The sequence below is a fragment of the Eublepharis macularius genome, chromosome 7 (genome assembly GCF_028583425.1).
Source record: "Eublepharis macularius isolate TG4126 chromosome 7, MPM_Emac_v1.0, whole genome shotgun sequence".
Classification (NCBI taxonomy): domain Eukaryota; kingdom Metazoa; phylum Chordata; class Lepidosauria; order Squamata; family Eublepharidae; genus Eublepharis; species Eublepharis macularius.
Genome location: NC_072796.1, coordinates 5,361,408 through 5,388,368, shown reverse-complemented (window position 1 = coordinate 5,388,368; position 26,961 = coordinate 5,361,408). Strand labels below are relative to the sequence as shown.

Sequence of the window (26,961 nt, the reverse complement as noted above, 5' to 3'; positions counted from 1 at the left end):
GACGGAGGGGAGTTGAGATTGCCCTCGCAGAGGGCAATCTCAACTCCCCTCTGTCTGGAGATCAGGGGGCGGGGCCACCAGCCATGTGACCATATTCTCCGAGGGCAACCCACCGAGTTCCACCACCTCTTTTCCCAGAGAAAAAGCCCTGCTTAGAAGTGTCCCGTCTAAACAAAGAAGCATTTGGAAGCAGAAGAAGGCTGGTGCAGAAGAAGCTGAGGGGAATGGAGATGGAAAGCCCGCCACCACCACCTGCCTCCAGCTAAGCCTGCGCAGCTTCTCAGCCAGTGCCGCTGCCAAGGAACCATCCGGGCAACGGTTCTTCTCCTCCCCATCTTGCACGTGGCAGCCACCCTGCTGGATTCCAAGGACTCTGGAGAAAGAAGGCTGTCGACCTACCTGCAGGACAGCTGATTGATGCCCTCGATGTAGTAGCACACTCCCCCGTTGACGCAATAGGACTTGACAGTTTCGTTGCATTGTCTCGTATGTCCAGGCCCAGAGGACAGAGTTGTACTTACTGTGGGAGAAATAAGACAGGACATTGGGCTGAAATGATGGCTTAGCGATTTGCCTGCTTCTCAGGCAAAACAACTGTGAGAGTGAAATCTCACTTGAAAAAGCAAATCTCTCGATCTGCACAGGTCAAACTAGACACGGTTAGTTGTGTTCAGAACTCCCAGTGATTTTTAAATCTTAATTTTCAGGTGTCCAGGAAGGCCTGGTTCAGACTGTGACTTGTTTAAACCTCCACCAGTGCTGAACGGCATGGGAGAGAGGCATAAACAGCCCCTCCCCGTGGCCCTAATCCATACTGGGGCCCCTGCATGCCTGAAAACTGAGTTTTAAAATTATTGGCAGTTCTGACCATGGAACTCACAGGATACGTGTGGTTTGGTCACTAGATCTACAAGCAACTCCGCCTTAGTGGTTTCTTAAAGAGGTTTCCTTGTCCGCAAAGTGTGCAATCCTCAACCAGCAGCCTGCAAGAGGTAACTGCCGAGTTTATTACTTTGGGAGAAGGCTTTCGGTCAGGCATGCCTCACGTTTCTTTTCTTCCCTTGCCACACACTTCTTGAGTGTCAGCGGCTGCTGCACTTGCAGGATAGACAAACGTCACCAATAACTGTGGTTGTGTGACTTGGTTGGGGCAGTGTGTTATTATGACAGTGACAGGATATTGTCTGCACCTTCATGATTTCCCATGGCCAAAGAATTGGAATTCAAGGAAGACACCAGAAGAACCAGAACTTTGCGCCCTGCAAATCAGCCCAACCTCTCAGTGCAAAGAGCTATCCGGTATCCATAGCCGGAAGGGTTTTCATCTGCAAGGCACTATCATCCAGCTATATATAGTAAGAATCCTGAGAATCTCAGAACAGGTCTTTTTTTGACCTCACAGATACAGAGAACAGGGGCTGAGCAACGTGTGTTCACGGCTCCAAACCCAACAAGGATAACAGCTGACTTCCCAAAGCCCATTCAAGGTGTTTTTTCCTGCAAAACTATGCAGATTGCCTACTTGGGTCATGCCATCCAGCTGCCTTTCCTTGGGGTAGCGTGTCTGCTGCAAACCAACGATATTTTCCAGCATCCCACCCACAATATTTTGTTACTTGGGAAGATACGGTTTTCATCTCCGTGCCCCAAGTGTGTCAAAATGGTATGGAGTGCTGGATAGACAAAGATCTGTGTGGTTGTGATATCTCTTGTGACAATGAACCCAGGTCTCACCTGAGCCGTTTTAACGTTTTTCATGTTTGAGAATCTACATAGCATCAGTGCTACGGTAGCCCTTTATGTAAGCCAGACTAAGCTGTTCTGCCAGTTTGCGTGTCTTTTTCGGAAGTCCTTCCCTTGCCCTTTTGGGGGGCAGCCTCCCCTCTGGTTGCTACCAAAGCAGAATTCAGTAGGTGATACTCAGCAGAACCTCCAGTGCATAAAATCAGATACTGAAGGGCTGCAGAGTCCCCTGAGCCTGCTAGAATAAATGAAGCTCCCCGCAGGAGGAAGTGAAAAGCTCAGCAAACCTGATGAGCTCAGGAAGAAGCAGCCGAACCAAGCCAAATGGCTAAGCTCGTAAAAGCACCCTAAAGCAACGGAGCCCAAGACCGGGAGGCTCCCTGAGCCTGAGCTACCCGATGCATTGGTTCTATTTATTGCCCATCTTTCTGCTGGCGACTTAAGGCAACAGACGTCAAGCTTCAAACTGATCCACCTAGACCGATAAGAGCTTCGACAATATTACTGCATCTTTTGTCTTGAAACCCTGTCCTAGATGAACCACCTGGGAATAGATCCAGATGAGTTAGCCGTGTTAGTTTGTAGTTGCAAAATAGTAAAGAGTCCAGTAGCACCTTTAAGACTAACCAACTTTACTGTAGCATAAGCTTTCAAGAACCACAGTTCTCTTTGTCAGATGCTGGAGATACATCTGAGAATATACACCAAAGTAAAATTTCACTGCGCTGCATGAGTAGGTTCTTGCTTTTAAATAAAATGAAAACCTAGGGCATGGTCTAGTCCACACTAGGTGGGACATGGAGAGGAAGCCAGCTAAGAGCAGCCACACATGCCTAATCCAATCCAGCTACCTAAAGGTAGAACAAGTCCCTGCCCACACCTTCCCATACGTCTATGCAACAGCCACGCTGACCCTTCCAGTGTGCCTAACAGCCAAATACTTTGCCCTCCCCTTGGGGCACCTGCTGCTCCACTGCCACTCCCCTTCTAAGTGCTGGCTCATATCCTGCAACTTTTCAAAGCAAACATACCTTTTCTTTTAACAATGCATGCATACAATAAGTACACATGGAATTAGTAGGATTTATAAAATGTGTACTAGACATATTATGCTCAGCTCTTTCGTAACACTATGCACATTTCCCCCTCTTTTTAGGGTAATAATTTCTGAATGCACAACTACAAAATCTACCTTGGATGTATCCACATCCCTTTCCTATTACAAGAATTCCACATGAATCAACACACCGTCTCTGGGTTGGAAAGTGGCAACACCATGGCATGCAATGCAACCACTAGGAAGTCCTTACAAGACAAGTTTGCAGCTAGCGGTGTTGCCACACGTGGCTCCTTCTGCCTTCTACTATGGGGGCAAATGAACCGTCTGGAGACAAATTCAGAAAACTAGCTGGCAAGGGGGTGGAGGGCGTAGAAAGGTTCACAAATGATAAGAGTACAGTCATCCTAGCAGGGCAGTGTTCAGCTTCACCCAGAGAGGTTCAGGGTAAGGCAAGGTGGAGAGGGAGAAAGGCAAAATCAGTATTTTCCAACATGAACCAGTCTCCTTGCCTGGCCCAGAAGTTTTTGTTGGAGCCAAGGAGGACCCCCTGCCCAAACTCCAACCGGACTCACGGCCTCCATAGTCAGACTGCAGCTCTGCAGAAGCTCCTTCCCCAAAGCAGCACAGGGCCAGTTTCAGATCACGGGGAGGAGGTCCTCTGCCTCCAACCCACCTCGTGGCCAGACACGTGATGTTGCTTGGTCCTATGGAGCTCCCACGGCTGATACAGTTGACCTCTCTGCTTTTCCTCTTTTGGACACAGCCCGGTGGTAGCCCACCTAGACCAGTGCTTCTTCCATCCAAAGGTTTTGCTCCTATCGTTGCACAGAGGTGGTTTTGTTTCAGAGGTGGCAACTCTCACTGGGCAGAAGCTTCCCTGCTTGCAAGCTTCACCCGGCAAGATGCAGTCGAGAGGTGCATGCTGCCAGTGAAACGCCGCACAGCACCTGAAAGCCTGTGGAGCAGATCAGGGGACCCTCTGCTGAAATGCTGCCTGGGCCCCAAACTCACCAGGTGGCTTTCAATAAGATACTCTTTCTCTGTCGTGGCTTTCAATCTGTGCCATCTGCGGTAACCATCTTGGCCTGTATCCTATCTAGCCAATCCGAAGCTTTCCCCAGCCTATGAAGCCGCACTAGCACTTCTGAAATCGTTCAACCTGGCCTGTAAAACCCTAAGACAGCCTACCCCGGTGTGGTCTCCAAAGGCTCCCAGGCACGTGCTGACTAGAAGGAAGTGCTCAAGGTGGTGAAGGCGATGGAGGCATGGAAAGGGCAAGGAGCCTAAACGAGGTGCTACAAGATCTGGCTGGTATCAGTACCTCTTCATCCCTCTGCTTTGCATCTTTGCTTTCCCTTAACCTCTCATTTAATGAATAGAACAAGTAACACGTGTAGGATTGGAACCAATGCTTGCTCCCTGCCAGTGGAAGAACACCTGTTGGCAGAGGGGAGATTTTCACCCATTATCTCCTGACACTGCAGACTGCCCTCCACATCATGGCCAACACTATACCTTTTTCCGGGGGGGGGGGGTGTCCCCTGAAACCCAAGGGAAGCATTTTAGGGGTCATCATAGGCTGCAGGGGGGGAGGGTCTGTTAAGATACAACCCTTTGTCACCAATCAAAATTAAAACACTGTATTTCAGTAATTCTGTTTGTTTGCTGGAATTTCTGCAGTAACACTGGGTGATATATGTATTATGCTGCCACTCATATAGTACATTCTGCTCATATAGTGCATGGGATCCTTCTTTAATTTCTGCTTTTTCACATGATTACGTTAGCCCAGTTTGCATATTCTTTTGGTGGAGATTAAATAAAAATGCATGTCATGGAAAGATCTTGTTCCATAAACAAAAGACGTTCACTGTAGGGCAGCTTAGAACTCATACACCATTTCCTTTGGAGGGGTTTTATAACTACCAATGGGGCTACTCTTGCACAAGCAGTCTAAATATTCTATCTCGGCTGGGAGCTACAGCAACGAAAAGGCCCTTGTTCTCCAAGACTGCCCGTTAACTGCTCTGGATTCTCTGCAGCCTGGATATCACAAACATGAACACTCCCTTGCGGAGACTTAATTAATGATCCTTTCTTGGAAGCTCAACTGATGATAAAGCCTATATCAAGAGGTAATAAAATCTTGAAGTGAGATGTACAGTAAAAAAATTAATAAATCGTTTTGAAAAGAGATAGAATTGGGGGGAAAGGGTACTTACACTTTTCTTCCATTACAACTAATTTAGATTCTGAGGTGTGTAAAACTGGTGGTTCATTCGTTGTTCCTAGAGAAATTAAGGCAAGAAAGCAGTGAAAAAATGACCCCTTTTGCCCCAGAAGATAATGGTCAAGTTAGTTTTCTGATGGATGTTGGTTGAGTGAAGTGCTTAAGGGAAGGCAAAGGGTCTCAGAAGACGTGTGGAATATGTTTGGAGAGCTTGGCCTCCATTTAAGCCATTTTCATAACCAGGTAAGAAAATTCAGTTAAGCCGTGGCTAAGAAAGTGAGAGGAACTATTTTGCTTATGGTTTAAAAGCTCAACTTTCTGCAACAGGACTCATATCCCTGACGGCTTCTGGAAAAAGCAGCTAACAGAATAATCAAAACTTTCCTGCACAAAAGGTGACCAGTAACAAAAGATGAGTTGTGGAAGATGCTGAAGGTTAAATTTAGTGAATTTATCAAAATCATGAAATAATTTGAAGATTGGAAGTTACATCTGTACAAAACGTTGCAGAATCAACCAAAGGTTGTCAGTAAAGAAGGATATAGTCTTGAGAAATCACTTTCTGACATACAGTCAGCCCTCGGAAACTACCAACTCTAAGGTTGTTCCAAGCTTTCTGTCGACAGAAGGACAATGAACTCTACAGTTTGACATATGTTGGACTTAGGCAAGCATGACAGAGTTGCCATAGGAATTGTACAAAGAAAATACTATCTAGTTGAAAGCAGGCAATGTCCTTAAAACAGATCTGGGCAAAAGCCTGCTTCACCAAAACCGTGTTCAGTTTTCCTTGCTAGAGCTGCAACCAAGAAAGCAATAAAGCAACACGCCTGCATTTCCTGAAGGCAAGGGTTGGAGTCCATCCATCTACTTTGTTGGGTTAGTAATGGATGGTAAGATGAAGTTTCTTTTTAATTATGACATATGGAAAAGTCACATGATTTTGGTATAGACCCAGGGCTTTTTTTCAGCAGGAACGTGGGGAAACGGAGTTCCGGAACCTCTTGAAAATGGTCACATGGCCGGTGGCCCCACCCCCTGATCTCCAGACAGAGGGGAGTTGAGATTGCCCTCCGTGCCGCTCAGTGGCGCGGAGGGCAATCTAAACTCCCCTCTGTCTGGAGATCAGGGGGCGGGGCCACCGGCCATGTGACCATTTTCTCCGAGGTCAACCTACTGAGTTCCACCACCTCTTTTCCCAGAAAAAAAGCCCTGTATAGACCAAAATTTATTTGTAGAAACTAAATATTCTTGTATCTACTTTTTAGAAACTGGCATTCATCTCATATAAAATTCTCTCATTTGTCCGCTTGGGTGCCTTATATCTGACCAGCGTGGTCTGAACTGACTGACTGGGAGAAATTCATGTTTTTGGGGAAGCGCTGCTTCTTAATATGTCATGAAAATTCCAGACTTCGGGGCACAAGTCCAGGGCCATCACTCAGTCATTCAGTTATACCTTCACTTATGAAGTACACATTACTTCCAAAGGTGTGTGTGGGGGGGCTTGATAAGTCCTTTAGCCCAAAGCCTAAGATTGCACCGCCACTAGGATTACAGACCACATACAGTCTGTGCACCTGGCTTTCTCTTAATGCTCAAGTACACAGTAAGGAACTTGGATATAACATAGGTCCTTCCCCTATATGAACCTACCTGGCTGTCTATCAGAGCCCATTTGCACTTGGCCTTATTTAGATTCTAGAGAAAGCACAGGAAACTTTCCACTAACCCACTCTTAAGGCAAAGCAATGCACTACTGCATTCAGACGCCATTTGCTCCGCCGGCTTTAACAATATCCTCCGTTGTTATTCTCTGGTTGATGGCTTTCAAGGTGTCCTCTTGCCTGGTCTCAATATACAAAATTGATTCTTTAAGATCGATGCTGCATTGGGCAGAAATACAATTCTCTGTTCCAGATTTTCTCCCTGGTTCAAGTTGTTTAAAAGTGACCATGCTAGAGCCTCTTATTTGACCAACTTCACCTTTTCTAGCCTTAGAATGGCTTTAACTTCTCTTGAGTTTTCAAACCATGCCCTCAGCCATTCTAGACAGTCATTACAGACAAATATTGATTGTTGCCCACTTTTTGTATTTGTGGAACTTCAGTCCCCGAAGACCTTCCACATTATCTTTTGTTCTGCCTTTTGTATACAGAGCTCAGAAATAAATTTCTTGGGGAAATTTTAAAAGGCATTGATTCCTCTCCTGTGGTGAAAAACTAACCTCTTTCTTTCCAATTGGGATCCATACATCACTTACAGAGTAGCATAGTTCGCCCTGGCAGCTAAGAAAATGAGGGCTCAAGCTACACTCAACGGCTGAGACTCCTTCACCCACGTATAACAAACATGTGAATATGTTTTAATGTACTTTTATGTGTTTTTTATCATTATAGTTTTATTATTTATGTTTTACTTGTGTGTTTTATTCACTCAATTGTAATGGCCTTTGGCCACAAGCAATAAACATTATTCTAGCATTCTAGTTCTCATCAGAGGACCTGCTTTGGGTGCCTCCACCATCACAGGCAACCTGAGAAAGAGCCTTCTTGGTCATGGCACCGGAACTTTGGAACTCTCTCTTCAGGGAGATTCGTCTGTTTCCCTCTATTGTTTTCTTCCAGGAAGTGAAGACTTTTTTTGTCTTGTTTGGCATATCCCCAATAACTGTTATTGGCTCTCCTCTATGGTGGTGTTGTTACATGTGTTTTTATTGAATTTTTAAAATATTTTATATATAGGGTATATATAGGGTATAGGGACCCAAATAGGGTCCCCAAGACAGCAAACATTAAAACATTTCAACATTCAAACATTCAAGATATTAAAACAGCATTTCAAATAAAGTATAAAACATTTCAACATTAAAACATTCAAGACATTAAAACTGCATTTCAAATGCTGTTTTAATGTCTTGAATGTTTTAATGTTGAAATGTTTGCTGTCTTGGGGACCCTATTTGGGTGGAAAAGAGGCATAGAAATATTTTTAAATAAAATGAATATACGTAATTTCATACTGAGTTGCAATTTAATTTTGCTGTATGTTAGTGTGCTAAGATGAAGAGTACATTCACAGCAAACAAGAAACCACGAATAACTGCTTTCCCCCTTCCCATTTCAGGTATCGCTATACCAAACTTGAATGTGGGCCAGAAGGGGGAGCCCTTGGGCATGAAGCAAAGGGCTTTTTGGCTTATAGGCAGTGGCTTTAAACTGAGAGCCAAGCTACAAGTGATGCCAGGTTGGACACTTGTCAGCTTCCCTCAAGTTTTGATGGGAAATGTAGGCGTCCTGGTCTTGCAGCTTACAGAAGTTTACAGAGCGGCAGTCTATGGGAGGGAGAACATGCGGTCAGGAGGGGAGTGCAGGCGTCGGGCTCTTGCTGGGCGCCCCCTTCCCCTCCGCTGGGTGTGTGTGTGTGTGTGGGGGGGTTCTGTAAACTTTAAATGGAGAGCCAAGCTGTAAGAACAGGATGCCTACATTTCCCATCAAAACTTGAGGGAAGCTGACAAGTGTCCAACCTGTGTCAGGCGTCACGTGTAGCTTGGCTCTGAGATATGGAAGAGCCAGCTGGGGAACTCTGGATCAGCCCATGCTGTTTTGCTTGTTTGTTGGATTATTTTTTCCCCACTGCTGTGAGTCACTGTGAGTCCCCTCCAGGGAGAAAACTGGGATATAAATATTTAAATAAATAAAATGTAAACAATTGACCTCTGACTCAAAGGCCAACACATTTAATCCAAACCCTTACAGCATACTCTAGACTCCAAGAGGAAAACCTCATTTGAAGATTTTAATACTGGCAAACTACAGTAGAAGACTTTACATAACAATATAATGTCGTTAGTACACACGGTGTTTGAAAGGGGTGTAAGTGAAAGGCCAAATCCGGACGCTAAAGAGCTTGCGCTCTAAACGTCTGCAGCTGAAGAAACAACAGAAGGAGCCAATGCAAGGGGTGCATTTGAGTGAGTGCAGCATCACGCATTTCAGGCTGGGGGCTTAACTAGAACTATAAAGGGATCTCCGCAAGACATCTCCCTCTCCCCACCCCCTGCAGTTCAGATTGGGGCTATGGCACAGGGAGAGGAGAGGAGAGGCAGCCCTTTCCCGCTGCGCTGTTGTCTCATTGCTAAATGGTCATTAAGTGCTATTTCTTTACCGGGTGAACCAAACAGGCTTCATTATGATGCCTGCATTTTTCGGCAAGCAGGAAAATGAGCAGCCTTGGGGAAGGGGGGGCAGGACTTGAAATCCCCCAAATGACATCTGGTGAAGAAAGAAAATCCTCCTGTCCCATATAGGATGGGCCCTGATATGACTTGGTTCTCCCTGCAGGTGCTATTTATCAAGGAAAAAACATGCTGCAGAGCTTCCAGTGTGTTGTCTGGTTAAGGCTTCATGGAAAAGATGGAAGAGGGATTTGAAAGAAAGGGGGCACTTAGCAAGAAGAAGGCGTAATAAGGGGCTGCGAGAGAGAGTCATTGCAGAAGTAAAGGTTGCAAGAAGGAACACAAGGGCAGAATGCCATGGCGGGGCAAGCCCCACGGAGATTTTTGAAGGCAATTGTGCTGAACTTGAATGTCAGTGAAAAGATCTGATGAACATCACAGCTAGAGAAGGGAATTGTTTCGGCAGCAGAATTCTGGATAGAGGTGAGAGGACTGGAATGTGATATGAGAAAGCCAGAAAGAAGGTTTCGTAGTCAAGGCAACAGCTAGCCAGAGGGAACTGAGAGGAAAGGCCAGATTCTGACAATGAAATAAAAGAGAGATGCGACATGGCTTGCTAACAAATTGAATAGATGGGAGCAGAAAAAAAGAAGAATCAAGGAACACCAAGAAATTTTGTTTGTAACAGGGTAGATAGCGGGTGATGTTAATGGACATTCGGAATGAAACAGGTGCAGCCGAAAGATTAACAGTGTAACCTCGGGGTCGGACACACCCAATTTCCAAAGGTAACAAGATAGTGAAGCCAAAAATTAAGGCACATGGAGGGCACAAGGACAGGCGAAGAGATGCAAGTGTGGGTGTCACCATCATGTTGGTGGACCGGAAAGCGTCGGCATTTGCCGAATTCACCCAGTTATTATTGCTTATTTTAAAATTGTATTTTTTTTTAAAAAAAAATGAGTTGTATGAAACCTGGAGTGTAAAACTAGACAGGTGACTCACGTTTTTAAAAATAATACAAATCAGAAAGCAGCAGGGATTGAGAACAAGGAACCCCAAGGAATCCCGACAGAGGGAGGGAGGTGACGAAGGAGCTCCTCCCGAGCAATCTCCAGAGAGAGCCCGACAAGGACGAGCGTTCCAAAACTGAAGGAGAGGAGGGCATCAAGGAACTTTAGCCACTGCAGCTCAGAGGTCACGGGCGTCGAGGAGATCGTAGAAAGCCAGGAGAACCGGCTGGGAACCGGACAGAGGGCATCAAAAGAAATAAGCTGAGATCACACTCGCAAGCGATGAAGGAATGCCAGTTATAAGGGAGAGCAAGGAAGCAGGCAGCACTCAGGAGCCCACAGAATACAGTAGAAGAGAGGCCGTGAAATGCTGGATTTGATATGGGGGCAAACTGTTGCTCTCCTTTGCCTTCTGCAGATAGTGGTGCAGCTTCCTTATAAACAGATGAAGCTGTTTTGCGCCTGCCTCTTTGCTGTCTGCTCTGACTGGCAGAAGCTCCTCAAGGCCTTGGGGAAAGAGGTGTCTTTTCAGCACTGCCGCCCGAGATACATATCGCTGGAAATGCCAGAGACTGAGAGCCAAGCTACAAGTGACGAATGACACTTGCCTGGCAAGTGAACAGACTCACGTGTATTCCTCCCTGTTCACTTGCCATTCACTTGCGCTCCACTTGATCACTACGTGGAGGGCAAGTGAACAGGGAGGAATACACGTGAGTCTGTTCGCTTGCCATCCAAGTGTCATTCGTCACTTGTGGCTTGGCTCTCAGACATACCGCTAGAAAGCCCCCTTTGTTACCCAGCACAGCACAAATTGGTTTTAACGGGCAGGCCCCAACTGTATTCTGATGGCAGCGGCCATCTCAATTACACATGCTTTTCAGAAAGTCATCGTGCATTCATGTATCGATCTCTCTCTGGAAAACATGAGTGGTCCAGGCAGGCCCCACGTAGAAGGAAGTGGGATGCTGCAGATATTGAGTATGAATTATGTGGCACTGGAGAATCTGCTACACTCGCCATTTCTGAGACGGCGCTCATAGGTGTACGGCAGGGGTCTGGCGTAGTGCAGGCCGCAGGAGCTCTGGGACTGTGCATAACGCATGACTCAAACTCCCACACCTGCTCACAAAGCAGGGCTGAAGATTCAAATTCTATCCCCAGCTGCTGGCTTGCCCCGATGTCAAAAATCAGATATTGCTGAGCCACCACTACTGCCCGCCCCCCCGCCCCACTTTTCATGTGCCTAGCTATGTTAAAATGGGCTGCTGGGCGTGGAAATGGTGGTGGGATAGTGTCTGAGACCGGACAACCAAGAGCACAGGACACAGCTGGGCAGCTCTCTCCACTACTAACACAAGCTGTCCTTTGAATTCCCATCTGTGAACACAAACTCAGCCCTTAACACAAGCCACAGGCTTATGGATACGCATTGAGCCCTGGAGGCTGGGGCACAGGGAGACGGGATACAAACGTTTTAAATAACGTAGTCACAAACGTGCAACCAAGCCACTTTAGTTACTCGCATCAAATTTAAGAAGTACTCAGAGCTGTACATTAACACAACTTTCCACACTGCAAACGTAAGAATAGTTACTATGGTTACAAAGATACAATGATTTTAAGAGTAAAGGCACCCCTCTTCCAAAGCGTTCCTGGAAATCAGAGTGGCAATTCTAATCTCCGAAAGTGATTCTAAGAACATGCCTGAGTAATCAATCTGTAACCAAAAACACAGACTGATACAAGCGACTGGGAATCCCCAAATATGCAAGAAAAGCACACCTCTTGATTCAGTTTCATTGAATTCCCCACACAACTTCACACTGGCTCATTGGCTCATTGAAATGGCTTCAATCTGTCCCCAACAGTTCCAGTGTGCTTAGTTTGCACACTACAGATCGCTAGCCGTGACTAACTAAGCGCACGGAGGCACTTTGCACAGGAGACCTTAAAGGAGACCTTGGGCCTGTCACAAAGTTGCATGAGGAATCTCTCTCCCGTGCCTTGCTAGCTTCACTTTTAAATTGGGCCTCATGCTCCTAGTACAAACCAGTGTGGCACAGTAAGGATGTCGCAAGAATCTCTAAGTTTTGTTTTCCAAAGCAAAAGCTACATATTCGCCTGTGTTCCAAATTTGCTTCTAAAACATTATCGCAGAAGCTTATTTCACTGACACCTGTTCTACAAGACCAAAAAAGGTACCAGGGCCTTGCTCAGCAGCAACTGGGTCAATACTCCCCCTTTAGGTGTAGAAAGATAATCAGCTGTGAGTTGGCTTCCGATCTTCTGCTGGGGAAGGTTTGTCCTGTACAAAGCAATGGTGGGGTGGGATGAGGAGCCAACTCCTAGCTGATCTGCGGGAAGCCTAGATCTACCATCCCGGAAACCTTTTTGCCTCTCAGACTTGCTGAGATGCAGCAAATTTGGGGCAGGGGTATCAGCTGATTTTGCTTCTCTTCTCCTTTCTCGAAGCCATCGCTTTGGGCTCCAGAGTAAAGGAGAGAGGCAAGCTCTTTCTCCTTGTTCTTTTGCAATGCAGAGATTAAAAATATTGCTTCGCTCCCTACCCAGCTTGGAAGGGAGGGAAAAGCTCTTTTCTGCAATTTCAAAGTGAAGCTATTTTGCTAAGGGAGCAAGATTGAATAAGAACTCCCAGCTGACCCCACCCACAATTGGCTGTGAGTTTGCTTTTGACCAACGGGCAGCTGCAGATTTGTTGAGCAGCCGTTCAGGTTGCTCGATGCAATCCAAATGTGCTCATGATCAGCTCACAGTCCGATGATGAGAGTCAAAAAGGTGAGTTCACCTGCTGAACAGGTTTGCTGAGAAATCTGCAGCATCCCTAATCAAGTGTATCGTGCTGGAGTAACTCTGCTTAGGACTGCACTGTGAAACCGTGCACAAACCAGATGGACTGCCTACAAAGAAACAAAGGTCTTATAACGGAATGGGAATTGATCGGAATTTTCACAAGTGTCCACTTTCTTGTCAGAATGTGTGAGTCTAATGGGGAAAACAATCAAGAGAAGTTTTTCTCTTTCCCTGGAGCTTTGGACACTGCTCTCTGCACACCCTTCCCCTGAAGGAAGAGTTAAAACAGGATTTCTAAATGAGTTCACGACCACAAAGGTGAGCAGTGGGCTTGCTGACAGGATGCAAAATGACTTACGTCCAATTCTAAGTGGCCATACTTGCCCTCACGATATTAAGGCTTATGAATATGGCAATATCATAAGCCCCTCAAGCTGCTTGGCTAGGCAGGAGATGGAAAAGTACTGGAATGTGAGAAGAGAAGTAAGACTAACTTAGCCCCACACCCTGGAGTTTGTGCATAACCATAGAACAAGTGGGGGTCTCCAGAGGTACTTGGATGAATCCATTCACACACCCTGCCAATTCTACCCTTTACCCACTCTCCTATTGTAGCCTCACCCATCCAGCCATTGTGGGTCATCAAATAATCTTTTTACACGTATAGTTCCTCCCAGGAAGACCTACTCAGACCTTCCTAGTTCATTGTCCCACCTTGGAGACACTTCACCGCCTTATTGTCTCGTCCTGGAGACAGTTTCCCAGGCCTTTCCCCCACCCTGGGAAGAACCATTAAGGCATTGTTTCAGGGCAGAGACTCTCAGTCCTGCCTCAGGGCATGTTTCACAATATATCTGACCACGGCTTTTTTTTTCTGGGAAAAGAGGTGGTGGAACTCAGGGGGTTGCCCTCGGCAAAAATGGTCACATGGCCAGCGGCCCCGCCCCCTGATCTCCAGGCAGAGGGGAGTTTATATTGCCCTCCGCACCGCTCGGCGGTGCGGAGGGCAATCTCAACTCCCATCTGTCTGGAGATCAGGGGGCGGGGCCACCAGCCATGTGACCATTTTCAAGAGGTTCCGGAACTCCGTTCCCCCGCGTTCCTCCTGAAAAAAAGCCCTGTATCTGACTGTCCTGCCATGTGCTCAGTGTGTGTGTGTTCTGGACCCTCCACACGCCCTCAGATGGCATGTCTGAGCCCTTCTCCCTCTTGCCATGAAGTACTGGTCACTGAAGCTGCTCTGCCTCGGACACTCTCAACCTTCTGGACCTGGTAACTATAAAGCCAACTCTGAAACTCTCTCTAACTTTCCTCCCTGTTTTTTTCTAGTTAGCAATGTATGTGCATGCTGTGTGTTTGGTGTGCAATTGGTCTGTAATATTTTAAATAAAAAAGCATTTTTGACTGAATATCTGCCTGCTTATTGAAAGGGTTCTCTAGAGGAATGGATCCTCTTAGACATTGGCACACAAGATCTCATAGTTACCGGCCTCTCGCACAGCTGTCTTCCTTGCTTGCTAATTCCCCCAAATTCTCTTACTCGCAAGGAAACCAATTCCGGGAACACAAGCTTGGTCAAAAATGCTCTCAGATTCCACATTTTTCATAGCAAAAAAGATAAATATGCTATTTTGGTTCAACTTTGTTTAAAACGCTCAACTTACCACTTTTCACACTGATGGTGCCCTTGACGGTGTCTCTGCCCAGCACATTCTCGGCTTCACAGCTATATTCTCCTGCATCTTCTACTCTCACTCTATTCAACTGCAATCTGGAATTTTTTCTGCAAAATAAACAAAAGTGACAGACAAAGACGTTAGCTAGGGCCGATATGGTAGGCGAGCCATTTAAGGTCACTTGAGATTCAGAAATTCCACAGAACTTGACTGCCAGTAAATTTGTGCATTTGATGCAAATATCTTGAACAGAGCACCGAAAATGGAAAACTTCATACTGTCAGTTTCTGAAAGAAAAGAACTGTAACCACACTTAGTAACGTGTAAATTTGGGCTAAGCTATGTTATATTAATCCCAATAAAAATCCCTGGGAGATTTTGCAGCTTACTTTTTTCTGTAGATACTATCTGCTTTCTCCTATCCAGGGCTTCTTTTCAGCAGGAACGCGGTGGAACGGAGTTCCGGAACCTCTTGAAAATGGTCACGTGGCCGGTGGCCCCGCCCCCTGATCTCCAGACAGAGGGGAGTTGAGATTGCCCTCCGCGCCGCTCAGCGGCGCGGAGGGCAATCACAACTCCCCTCTGTCTGGAGATCAGGGGGCGGGGCCACCAGCCACGTGACCATTTTCTCCAAGGGCAACCCACCGAGTTCTCTCACCTCTTTTCCCAGAAAAAAAGCCCTGCTCCTATCTATTGTTTCTTGTTTTTCAATGTTGCCAATACATAACAGGCCCTATTCTTTTATTCAAGTACTGTCAAATTTCTCCTAGAGCTTTCAGTGAAATAATCTGTTGAATGTTTAAATCTATAATGTCTACCACATCACTCCTATGTAAATATTGTTGACACAAAGAATTCTAAAAGCTTGGTGAGTCCAGGCTTTGCATTACAGAAACCGGGCTGATTGTTTTTCAGCAAGGCTTCTTCTACATATTTGACTTTTCTAGCCTTTACCCCACTTTGCCTATATCAAAATACTCCGTTTGGGTTTTATTTGTGCACTGAAGGGATACTGTTTTTATTTTATGTTGATCTTTTTGGCAACCCTCAAAAACTTCTGATGCAGTCAAATGTTCTCTGCTGGCATCATGCATTCAGTGCTCAGAGAAGTGAAGTTGGCGCCTCTTCCAATACCAGGCATTCACTCTGTTCTACCTTCAGCTCTATCTGCTTTCTGACTTAATCTGGATTTTTAAAATTTAATTTTCAAAGTGGTGCAAGCTTACAATTTTTTGTTTCGTACCTTTTTCTCATTCTCAGTCGCAGCTTTCAGAAAAGCCTTAACTGCAACAGCTGTGCCTTTGCTGTAATGATTGCACTGAACGTGTGCAAGCTACACACCCTCCATCCTTGCAACAAAACCGCAGTGTGCTCATCATAGGGGCATATATGTCATGATGAAGGTGGAGAATGAGCACTTGGTCCCTCATCTCGATGGGTCACACAGCAGCCACTGTCTGTGACTCAACAAGGAGAGTGGGAAGACGTAACTTCAAGACAGTTCAACCTTCCCAGTGCAACTGGCTAGTGCCAGGAAAAGGAGGTAGGGTTGACAAGAGGAGTCCTTGGAGAAATGATCATCAGACACTGGCAAACCACCCAAAGAAAAAGAGGTGTGTGAGGGAATATGGCACACTGGGGTGGCTGATGAAGAATGCTGACTAGAGTGGGTGGAAGGAGATGAGATAGCCATTGTGGCAGTCCCCCCAGGAAGTACAGTCAAGGTTGGTAGAAGACGAGGAGTTCAGAGTGATTCTGGTCAGAGTTCTGTTGCCCAGATGACAACAAGGGGCAATTCATTCATGACAGCGTTGGGTGCGGCGGGGCTAATAGAGTGTGGGGTACCAAGCTGATACAAGAATGTACAGAATCCTTAGATAATCAGAGATCATGATAGAAGGGAGCTTCAGTCCCACTTGGAGAAGGAACACAGTAAATCTGGATAACTCAAGTTCAGACTCAGATAATAAGGATCCCTCTTCAACCAGGGCTACTGTAGCATGCTATACCACCCTGAGATGACAGAGGAACCATTACGATTACTCAAACCTATGGCCTTTGTATTGGTATTTTATTTCGCAGGAAATAAACAGAGCAGCAGGAAATGTCTTTCCCTCAAGAATCTGTCTCCTTCACAAGCAAGGCAGACTTGCCCCTGCCTGTTTCTAATTAGTGACATTACAGACAGATTCACAGGTAAGGAGTTTTCCCCTCTATTCCAGCAGCGTTCACTGAAAAGGACAACTCCCCTGCCCAGTGGCGCCAGGAGGCTGCGCAAGCAGTTTGGGGGAAAAAAATAAATGGATGGAAAAGTGGATGATTTGACATTCCGGTAATTGCTCCTTTTCCCCACTCAGTCTAGCGTCTATTTCATCACGGTCCATCATCACTGAAAACAATCTGAAGCTCATTTGGCTTGGGGAAATTGGAAATGGAAAAGATCTTTTAATACAAACAGCACTTGGGCTTTAGACAACATTTCCCATGCACAGAAATCACACAACCTTAGAATTACTGTTTACAGGTTTCGCTAAGAGAAATTCAGACAAGTACTCTTAATAAGCAGTAGCCTAGATTTTCTGGCTCCCATGGTACTACCTGAGAATAGTAAATTGTTTTAGTCATGTGTGTGTGTGTGTTATGTGCTGTCAATTCACCTCCAACCTATGGCAATGCTATGAATGAAAGACCTCCAAAACATCCTATCATTAACAGACTTGCTCAGAACTTGCAAACTGGAGGACATGGCTTCTTTTATTGAGTCCAGCCATCTCGTTTTGGGTCTTCCTCTTTTCCTACTCCCTTCAACTTTTCCTAGCACTACTGACTTTTCCATAGTCTTGTGTTCTCATGATGTGATGAAAGTGTGATAGCTTCAGTTTTGTCATTTTAATTCCTAGAGAGAATTTGGGCTTGGTGTCATCTAGAACCCATTTATTTGTCTTTTTGGCCATCCATGGTAACCACAAAACTCTCCTCCAGCACCACATTTCAAATGAGTCGATTTTCTTCCTGTGAGCTTTCTTCACTGTCCGACTTTCACATCCATACACTGCAATGTGGAATACCACAGTTTGGATTAGCTTGATCTTGGTACCCAGAGAGACATCTTGCTCCCTTACAGCTGCTCTTCTGAGCCTCAGTCTTCTGATTTCTTTGTTGCAGTCTCCCTTTTGGTTGATGATTGAGCCAAGGAATAGAAAATCTTGAACAATTTCAGTTTCCTCATTGTCAACTTTAAAATTCTATAATTCCTCAGTGGTCATTACTTTTGTCTTCTTGATGTTCAGCTGCAATCCTGCTTTGGCGCTTTCTCCCTTAACCTTCATCAGTAGTCGTTTCAAGTCTTCGCTATTTTCTGCCAGTAACGTGGTGTCATCTGCATATCTCAAATTGTTCATGTTCCTTCCACCAATTTTCACTCCACCTTCTTCTAGATCTAATCCAGATTTCCTTATGATATTCTCTGCATAGAGGCTGAACAGGTAGGGAGATAATATGCATCCTTGTCTGACATCTTTGTCAATTGGAAACCATTCTGTTTCCCCATATGCTGTCCTACCTGTTGACCAGAGTACAGGTTGCACGTTACAACAATCAGATGTTGTGGCACCCCCATTTCTTTTGACAGTCTTCATTTGGCCTGGCGAGTTTTCATCTTAACTCCTGGTTCTCTGCCCACCCATAGAAAATTACTGACCGATCTTTGCCATTAATTCAAAATCTTGTCAGGAATTAAAATAAATGTATTGGTGAACAGAAAATGTAATTTGCAGTGCAATCTTCAGTAAACACCCTTCTAAATCCATCGCATTCAGACTGAACATGCATACTTAGAATCAGGTAACTGAGAGCCAAGCTACAAGGGACGCCTGACACAGGTTGGACCCTTGTCAGCTTCCCTCAGGTTTTGATGGGTAAATGTAGGCGCCCTGGTCTCGCAGCTTGGCTCTCCGACTGCTGTCCAACGGACTTTTCAACTGTCACTTGTCCAACATTCCGCCAAGCTGCCTACATTTCCCATCAAAACTTGAGGGAAGCAGACAAGTGTCCAACCTGTGCCCTTTGTCACTTGTGGTTCTGCTCTGAGACAGATTAGGGATTCTTTCAGTATACTCAGTGCCTATCAGACTTCCTGACTGAGCTGAAAGAGACGGTCTCAGAGGTTATAATGAAGGTCAGCTTCATCTAAGGGTCTTGGATTACTTCAGCTTTCCTGCAGAGGATGAAACCATTCCACGGTACCAGAATCTGGAGCAGTTCTAGGACAAGTTTTACTGAGGTTTTTCTTCTCTGCATACTAGGAAGAGGCATTCGGGGCAAGAGAGGTAGGCTAAGGGCCAAGCTACAAGTGACGAATGACACTTGAACGGCAAGTGAACAGACTCACATGTATTCCTCCCTGTTCACTTGCACTCCACTTGCCCTCTACTTGATCACTACGTGAGTCTGTTCACTTGCCGTTCAAGTGTCATCCTGAAGTATGCCAAATACACTGGGGGACTGATCAACTGCCCCCGAGGCTCAGACCCTCAGAGCTTCTCTGCAACCTCTGGCTATCAGCTGGGGCTCTGGGAAGGCAGGTGGCATTTGTTCAGGAGAAAAACATTTTGTCTCTCACTTCCTTAAGTGACTGATGATCCTCAGTATTTCTGATATGGATGAGAAGAAATATATTCCTTGAGTATTTTTTGTGTGGCCTGGCCTGGATAGCCCAGGTGAGCCTGATCTCCTCAGAGCTCAGAAGCTGGCCTGGTTAGTAATTGGATGGGAGATCTCCAACGAACACCAGGGTTGCAGAGGCAGGCAATGGCAAACCACCTCTGTTACTCTCTTGCCATGAAAAACTCACCAGCTATGACTTGACGGCACTCTCCACCAACGTTCTTTGTCTGCCAAATAAACAGGCTGTGTGGGTACTTCCAGAAAATTACGGGGCCCCTGCTTTTGTTATTTATTTATAAATATTATCCTGCTTTAGATAAATCTGGCTTTTGCTATCTAGATGTCATAGTGGCTTCCATATTAAAAACTTGCATGAAAACCAATACACAAAAGAAGCAATCCTAAGAAGCGCTGCTCGGAAGAAAACCCTGTGTTATTCAATGGGACTTACTCCCAGAAAGGGCCCTTAGGACTGCAGCTAAAATCATGCTATAAAAACTGTTTTAAAACGTTTAATAGCTATTAAAATAAAACCCATGGAAATAATTCATCCATTTTTTTCCAGACCACAACTAGATTAAGTAATTGCAACATAAAGTTTGGATTGCCTTCCCGGACCCCTGGGCCATGGGAAACAGCAGTGCCATCTAAGCAGGGTTCACTCCCTTCTAAGGCCTGCACTCCGTAAGTATGATGAGTTTTTTACTAGCTTCGTCACCACTGCTTCTGAGCCCTGCCTTGTGTTAATAGGAGCCTGACACCACCTGTGATAGGCAAAATAAGGACTGGAGACTCTCAGTGTTGATACAGGTAGATTGCAACTACATACGATGATCTGTTTGCCTGAAGTCAAGCTAATATCTGTCTGTCTCTTCACACAACATCCTGTGTTCGTCTGAGGGCCAAGCTAGAAGTGACGAATAGAGATGGGCATGAACAGCAATACGAGCTAAAAAAACCCACGAACAGCCCAATCTGCTGTTCGCGAACAAGCTGTTCATGAGACCCCATTCTAAATGAACAGGTGGTTGTTGCAAGCCTCTTTAGTTGCTGTTCGTCAAGCCAGACAGTCTGGCACCTGCAATCAATTCCCTTGGCAACTTAGGCAGGGATTGTCTGATCTCTGTCTGAACTCCTGCTGTTGCCCTGGAAACCCCAATCTAAGCCCAATTTAGCTTGATAGGCAGGTCTTCCTTCCAAGTGTGGACTGGAGCTCCAAATTTATTACAAGAGGAAAAGACCAAGGGGGAGGGGAGCTCCCAGCTCTGGCTTTCAGGAAGAGACAGCTGCTGTTAGAGAGACAGGGTGAGTGCATTGGAGCTTGAATTTTCTTGGTGTGTGGTGGGATAGGGATCTACCCCTTCAAGTTCCAGGGCTGCTGCCAGGCTCTGGGGCCAAGCTATTATTTATTATTGGTACCTTTCCTGCTGCCAGCTCAGGTAGGGTTTCTGGGAGTGGTGTGGTAGGGATCTTCAAGTTCCAGGGCTGCTGCCAGGCTCTGGGGCCAAGCTATTATTTATTATTGGTACCTTTCCTGCTGCCAGCTCAGGTAGGGTTTCTGAGAGTGGTGGGTAGGGATCTTCAAGTTCCAGGGCTGCTGCCAGGCTCTGGGGCCAAGCTATTATTTATTATTGGTACCTTTCCTGCTGCCTGCTCAGGTAGGGTTTCTGGGAGTGGTGTGGTAGGGATCTTCAAGTTCCAGGGCTGCTGCCAGGCTCTGGGGCCAAGCTATTATTTATTATTGGTACCTTTCCTGCTGCCTGCTCAGGTAGGGTTTCTGGGAGTGGTGGGTAGGGATCTTGATGGCTGGAGGAGAGCCTGCTGGCCCCCACGAACAACAAACAATGAACATGTTCGTGAACAGGATCATGTTCGTCACTGTTTGTTGTTCGTGGATGGCAACAAACAACGAACACCATGTTCGGGTTTTTTTCTGTTCGTGCCCATGTCTAGTGACGAATTACACTTGAATGGCAAGTGATCGAGTGGAGTGCAAGTGAACAGGGAGGAATACATGTGAGTCTGTTCACATGCCATTCAAGTGTAATTCGTCACTTCTAGCTTGGCCTTGATTCCTCCCTAGAGCTCTGTGGTGGCTAGAAGAGAGAAAGCCAAGCCCAACTATTCTGTCAGTGCCTCAGGGGACTCTTAGCTCAGACCCTTCATGTCTCAGGGGCCACTCAGCTGAACTTGTTCCAGGGCTCTTTCCATTCCCATTCCCAACAGGATAGGAACTTAACGCAAGTAACCACCTTTCTCCAAATTAAGAATTGACACTTCCCCTATCATCAAAACACGAACCAGGCCATTTAATCCATAATTTCCCGATCTCATTTTCTCTCCGTAGATCTTGCTACTGGTTCTTAATTGTTTTTTTAAAAAACTAATATCAGTAATGCTATTTTACTGTCAAGCACCAAAGAAACTGAAAATAATCTTTCCTCACAAAAAAAAATGTAGACTCATACTCCATTCACCCTTAGTTGTATATAATCTGTCCTTTAACTGAACATTTTCTGATTTTTTTATTCTTTGCAATGCAGCTGTTTAAAAATAATGAGGAAAAAGATCCCATCACTTACATAAAGCCTCTCACCATGAATCATGGAAAAACATTTCCCAAATGGCTGAAGTCTGTGTCTGGAGGTTACTTAGTTCCAATTTTTTGATAGATTTGTTGAACAGCTTTGTAGCTTGCAAGTTATTCAAATACATTACCAGTGCTGAGATACCTTATTCTAGACTAACTTTACCCAAGACCAAATCTCTTCTGCTATTTCTAATCACTAAAAATAAATGTCTCACCAACTCTGTACAAGACAGTAGCTATCATGCATATATTATCATTTGTGTGACAGCAAAGAATCACTCCACAGATTTTGAGAAGAGAGCTGAAGGCAACGCAGACACCTAACACGTCCTGTTCAGCTAAATTGTGAATTAGATATATTTTAAACCAAATGACAGCACAGAAGGACTGTAGGTTCAGAACAGAACAGAAGATCTGTAGGAAGCCCGTTCCACCGAGGGACTGCTCTAACTGTCAGGAAGTTCTTCCTAATGTTTAGCCGAAACTTCTTTTGATTGAATTTCAGCCCATCAGTTCTGGTCCAACCTTGGCCATTTCCACACGTCTTCTCCTCCTCCCAAAAAATAGCACAAAACTTACGGAACGATGCACCTTCATGGTGCGATTTCCCGACATGACTTTGCTTCATGGCGCGATGATGTCGGAAAACGCACCATGAAGCACAGTCACCCAGCAAAGGTCACCCAGACCCTCCCTTGCTAACTAGGCAAGGGGCACAGGGGAAGTCTGTCCCCTTTCCGCTCCCCACATGTGAAGACGATCCAGCTTCCATGCTAAAGAAGAGTTCCCCCTTCCAGGTGGGATCTGGAGATATCCCAGAAGTACAACTGATCCCCAGATTTTAAATTGTCTTGGCTTTTGGTGCATATTTTTGGGGCTTTATTATGACTTTGATCTACATGTTTTGAACAAATAATGTTAAAAAAAAAATATTAAAATGCAACAATCCATAATCAGAACCAGAATACAAAGCAAACAACACAACCAGTTGACAAATGAAGGAGTTAGCCGTGTTAGTCTGTAATTGAAAACAATAGTAAAGAGTCTAATTGCACCTTTAAGACTAACCAACTTTATTGAAGCGTAAGCTTTCGAGAACCACAGCTCTCTGATGAAAAGAGCTGTGGTTCTCGAAAGCTTATGCTACAATAAAGTTGGTTAGTCTTAAAGGTGCTACTGGACTTTTTATTAGTTGACAAATGGAAGCGAATGTACATAGTTATAATTATTCCTTTTTATCATTTTGGAAATGAAATTTTATGTAGGGCTGCCATCCTCAAGGGCGGGCTGAAGATCTCTCGGGATACAGGTGATTTCCAGATGACAGAGGTCAGTTTCCTTGAAGAAAATGGCTACTTTGGAGGCTGGACTCTATGGCATTATCCACCACTGAGGTCCCTCCCCTTCCCAAACCCTGACCTCCCCAGCCCCACCCTCGCATTGCCAGGAGTTGCCCAACCTGGGGTTGGCAACCCTAACCCTATCAGACACACAGTCTCAAGATTTAAAGGGAGTGTCCCCACTCCACCCTCACCCCAGGGTCACTTAAATATGATAGTGTTCTTGAAAAATACACCCACAGCCAAGGGGAATCGGTTAACAATTTGGGAAGGGGCACCAGCTGAAATTTTGTAAAAATGAGATTTAATTCTTTAAATGGAAACTGTCCTGTCACAACTTTTGAAAGTCTGGTTGTCAAAAATTCTTAGCTGGGTTGAGTCAGACTCCTGCTACAATTGCTGATCTCATCCCAGCCACAGCCCTGGAGCATGTGTGCATGTGTTCTTTTAAAAAAGCATGGATTTAAGAACTTAATGCCTTATGCTATGGTTCGGGTGGTAGCCTGCATCAGAGAAAAGTGGAGCTAAAAAAGCTTCTAAAGCCCTGCTTTGATGCCTCTTCTCCCACTGCCATTACCACTGCTACCAGGGGAACTCCGATTTTTCTCTCAGCTGCCTCCACCAAACAGCCTGCTCTTGATAACCTTACAGGTTTCTTATAGGACTCACCTAGCTCACAGCTACCAGACAGAGTGGGATGGCTTTAGAGATAGCATGGAAACAAAGCTTCCTATACTGCAGTTTTTAGTGAAGTTTTTTTTAAAAAAACAGCAATAAAATACACTAAAGAAATTGCCGAGCAGCATATACAAAGAACCCTGAGAGCATTTAGGATAAGAAAATAACAAGTGCAAAATCACCCACCTCAGCCTATTCTCCATCCTGGCAGGTTCTAAACCAAACTTGCTTCTTCTTTCCGCTCAGGGTCACTCTAAACATTACTTCCTTCACGCGTTCTCCACAGAGCCAACCCGGGCTCGCACAGACGCACAGCAGCTCTGGAGAATGGCTTGTATAAAAAACGGAGAGCCCAAATGGGCTCGGAAAGCTGCCGCTGGGAGAGGGAAAGCTCCTGCCTTCTCCCAAGCTTTTTTCCCTGCGCAAAAACAGTGGAGGGGGCTTCCCATTTCTGCTGCCGCACATGCACAAAATACCTCCATGTGGAACAGCAGAAATGGGAAAACTCTCCCCACACACACACACTGTTTTTGCATGAGGAAAAAAACATTGGGAGAAGGCAGGAGCTTTTCCTCTCCTGGTAGTAGCTTTCCAAGCTCATTTGGGCTCTCTCTTTTTTTTACAAACCGTTCCCCAGAGCTGCTGTGCATCTGTAGGAGCCCAGGTTAGCTCCGTGGTGAAGTCGTGAAGGAAGTAGCGTTTAGAGTGACCCTCAGCCTGTTTCTCTTCTTAGGTCAGCTCCTTGCCCTTTCTACAGTATCCAAATTATTCAGCAAAGATTTCTCCTCAGTTTTCTCCTTTGGTGCTCCAACAGCCACATTTCATGTTTTCTCCTTACTTCTTGGCTTCAACTCGTTTATATAACTTAGATCAGGTACTCCTTTTCTAATGAATGAATAAATTTATTTGCGGTCAGAGACCATAACAATGACAATACATCCTTATCAATCAATAAAATGATTAAATCCAGCGTAAAACTGTGAAGGACATAAAAAAATACATTTAGCATTTAAAATCTTATCTTAAAATGTAAATAGTTCTCTGGGAACCGCAGGAATTCTAATATTTAAAACATCGACATTAAAATAGTTAAAATCGTAAAAAGAGCAGGAGACTTATGTATGGCTATTCTTTTTATTATGGAATTTGACCAAATAGAGACAGAATTTGGCTATTTGCCTGGATATCGTTGGATTTTCATCAATTAGGAGTTTCTTCAGGCAGGCCTTATTTGCCTCTGCGACTGGTATGTCTAAGAGTGGGGAAATAAACTTGTCCCTATAGACTTGATGGAACGGACAACGAAAGAACATATGAGTAAGTGATTCCACTTCACCAATGGAGCAACGGCAGCGTCTATCCTCAGATGGAATCTTTCTATATTTCCCTTCAATGGTCATTGAAGGGATAACTTCACATTGGGCCAGGGAGAAAGCTCTTCTATAAGATGGGACGTCCAAATGAGTGAGATATCTGGCCATACCCATAACATATCTAGATTCCCTAGGGGCCATAAAATGAGGAGATTGAGCTAAATCTCGTTGGCGCTCTATGTCTCTCACCCTTTAACAATACTTTTTGCCTGGTCACTGCCCTGAGTCAGTAGGTCGGCAGGCGAGAGTCCCAATCTTTCTAGGTTGCTCTTAACCATCCGCATCCACCTAGGCAGGTAATACTCCTTTCCTAAGTTTCAGTTGTAATCAAAACTGTCCTTTTGGAGTTTTGTTCCACTAGACCCACCAGCTTTTCTATTTCCTACGCTGATCTTAAACTCTCTCTGCCTAATACTGATCCAAGCCAATTTTTTTAAAATGATAGCACGAAAAGAACCAAATACAAAGTAGCCGAAACCATTCTGTTCCTTCACAGCTTGCTTTCTGAATGAGAAGTGATGATGTTTAGCTTGGACAATCAGTCACACTGATCCCCTCTTACACAGAAGATTTTCCTCCATCGCGCATTTACAGCATAGTTTATGTTTCTCACTGGAGAGACTATGGCATTCTGCACATGTTTAAGGGTGCTCTTTCCTTTAGAGCTCTGCAGAAATCCTGACATAGATGAAGGAGAGGCTTTAAAAACTGCAGCCTCGACACATCACAGGCAATACTGTAGACTCTGCCACTGATAGAAATGCATCTTACATATTATACACCAGCATTATTTGCTGAGGGGTAGGAAGGCCCTGCTAACCTAAGAAGGCTCTCACTTGGATGGCTCAGGCTAGCCCAGTCTCATCAGATCACAGAAGCTAAGCAGAGTCAGCTTGGATGGGAGACCACCAAGGAAGTAGAGGGCCATTAGACAGAGGCAGGCAATGGCAAGCCACCTCTGTTCGCCTCTTGCTTTGAAAACTCAACGGGGGTCACCATGAGTCGGTTGCAATTTGACAGCACTTTACACACACACGGCCAACGAAGTTCAATACAGCAATCAATCTCAACTCGCCTCTACCTTTTAGCTACATTCCCATAGTATTTTTGTATATAGCAACATGCCAAGATCTCAGTTTTTGTAGCTTGCATTGAAAGCCCTTCTGTATCCAACAAATTCATTTCCAGAACACTTTATGTGAATGAAAATTAAGGCTATGCCTGGCTGGGCCATAAGCATGCTGAGCTGCCTCCAGAATTTTGAGTCCATGGGAACCAGATGCCTGAAACACAAATTATGCAAAACGTTGCGTGCTCTGTTTTTTTCCTTCCCCCACTTTTCTCCTGTTGCTTCTTTGACCCCTTCTTGCAGGTGTTGTGCTGACTTCATTTCTTGACTCAGGTTGGTTCCACATGGCCATCTCATCTGGAACTACCATGGCCAGTCCACACTGCTTTTACCGAAGATCTAGGCAGCAACCTTAATGACCCCATTGCACTCCAGCATTTTCTGGGCTGCTCTTCCATCTTTTTCTCAGTCTGAATTGGAAACAACTCCAGAACTTTAATCAGTGCAAAATTCAGCTGCAAGTTTGTTGATGG

General features: G+C 45.2%; 1 protein-coding gene across 1 annotated transcript in view; it reads right to left on the bottom strand.

The window, feature by feature from the left end:
* NRG2 (neuregulin 2) overlaps positions 1 to 26,961 on the bottom strand; it is a 232,167-nt gene that overhangs the window by 65,477 nt on the left and 139,729 nt on the right. The window contains exons 4-5 of the mRNA XM_054984860.1: positions 14,702 to 14,820; positions 400 to 520 (exon numbers count right to left, since the gene is read on the bottom strand). Coding sequence (XP_054840835.1) covers positions 400 to 520; positions 14,702 to 14,820 — 240 coding nt within the window. The remainder of the gene's footprint in view (positions 1 to 399; positions 521 to 14,701; positions 14,821 to 26,961) is intronic.